General features: G+C 63.6%; 1 protein-coding gene across 1 annotated transcript in view; it reads right to left on the reverse strand.

The window, feature by feature from the left end:
* Window positions 1-286: 286 nt before the first annotated feature.
* The window catches only part of LOC104406008 (tumor necrosis factor ligand superfamily member 10-like), a gene marked incomplete at its 5' end in the record, with an annotated part of 1,625 nt that continues 1,276 nt past the window's right edge, over window positions 287-635 (reverse strand). The window contains one exon of the mRNA XM_010014871.1: window positions 287-635. This exon is cut by the window's right edge and continues 103 nt beyond it. Within this exon, the coding sequence (XP_010013173.1) occupies window positions 287-635 (349 nt within the window).

The following is a 635-nucleotide window of genomic DNA, read 5'->3' on the forward strand; positions in this document are numbered from 1 at the left end:
TTGGCTTGTTGCGCAGATGGGAGCCGGGGTAGTGTCCCGCCTCGTCCGTGTCTCCTGTGGGCCTGTCCTGGCTCATGATCTTCTTCCCAGCTGGATGGCACCAAGCACAGTGGGTCCCTGTGGGCAGCCCCCCCGTGCCCTCTGCTGGCTCATCCTTCGGGACAGCCACGCAGGGAAGGACACTGTGCCAGGCCCCCTCCCTGGCTGTTCAGCTGCTGCTTCCTTGGAGTCTCGCAGGACCATGGCTGGGCAGGAGCAGCGGAAAGGAGCGAGGCGGAAGCAGCTGTCACAGGTCAAGCCGGAAAGCCCCAAAGTAACTGGCTGCTGCATCGTTGTAGTCGATGGCCAAGGAGGAGACAGAGACAAAGAGCTCGTCCCCGGCCTTCAGCTCAAAGAGACCCCCCTGGTAGAGCGCGTGGAGCCCATAGTCCGCCTCGGGCGCCCAGCACTTGGTGCCCACCCCTTTGAGCAGGAGGATGGGCTGGCTGTAGGATGTCTTCCAGTTGATGCACTGCACAAGCTGCGGGACAGAGCCCCGGGCACCGGCCGCATCGCTGGGGTAGCGGAAGTAGATCTGGGAGTACACGTAGTACTTGCCCGCCTGGTTGACCCGCAGGCGGCCATCCTGGTACGTG

Source organism: Nestor notabilis, unplaced genomic scaffold (genome assembly GCF_000696875.1).
Source record: "Nestor notabilis isolate BGI_N333 unplaced genomic scaffold, ASM69687v1 scaffold16905, whole genome shotgun sequence".
Classification (NCBI taxonomy): Eukaryota; Metazoa; Chordata; class Aves; order Psittaciformes; family Psittacidae; genus Nestor; species Nestor notabilis.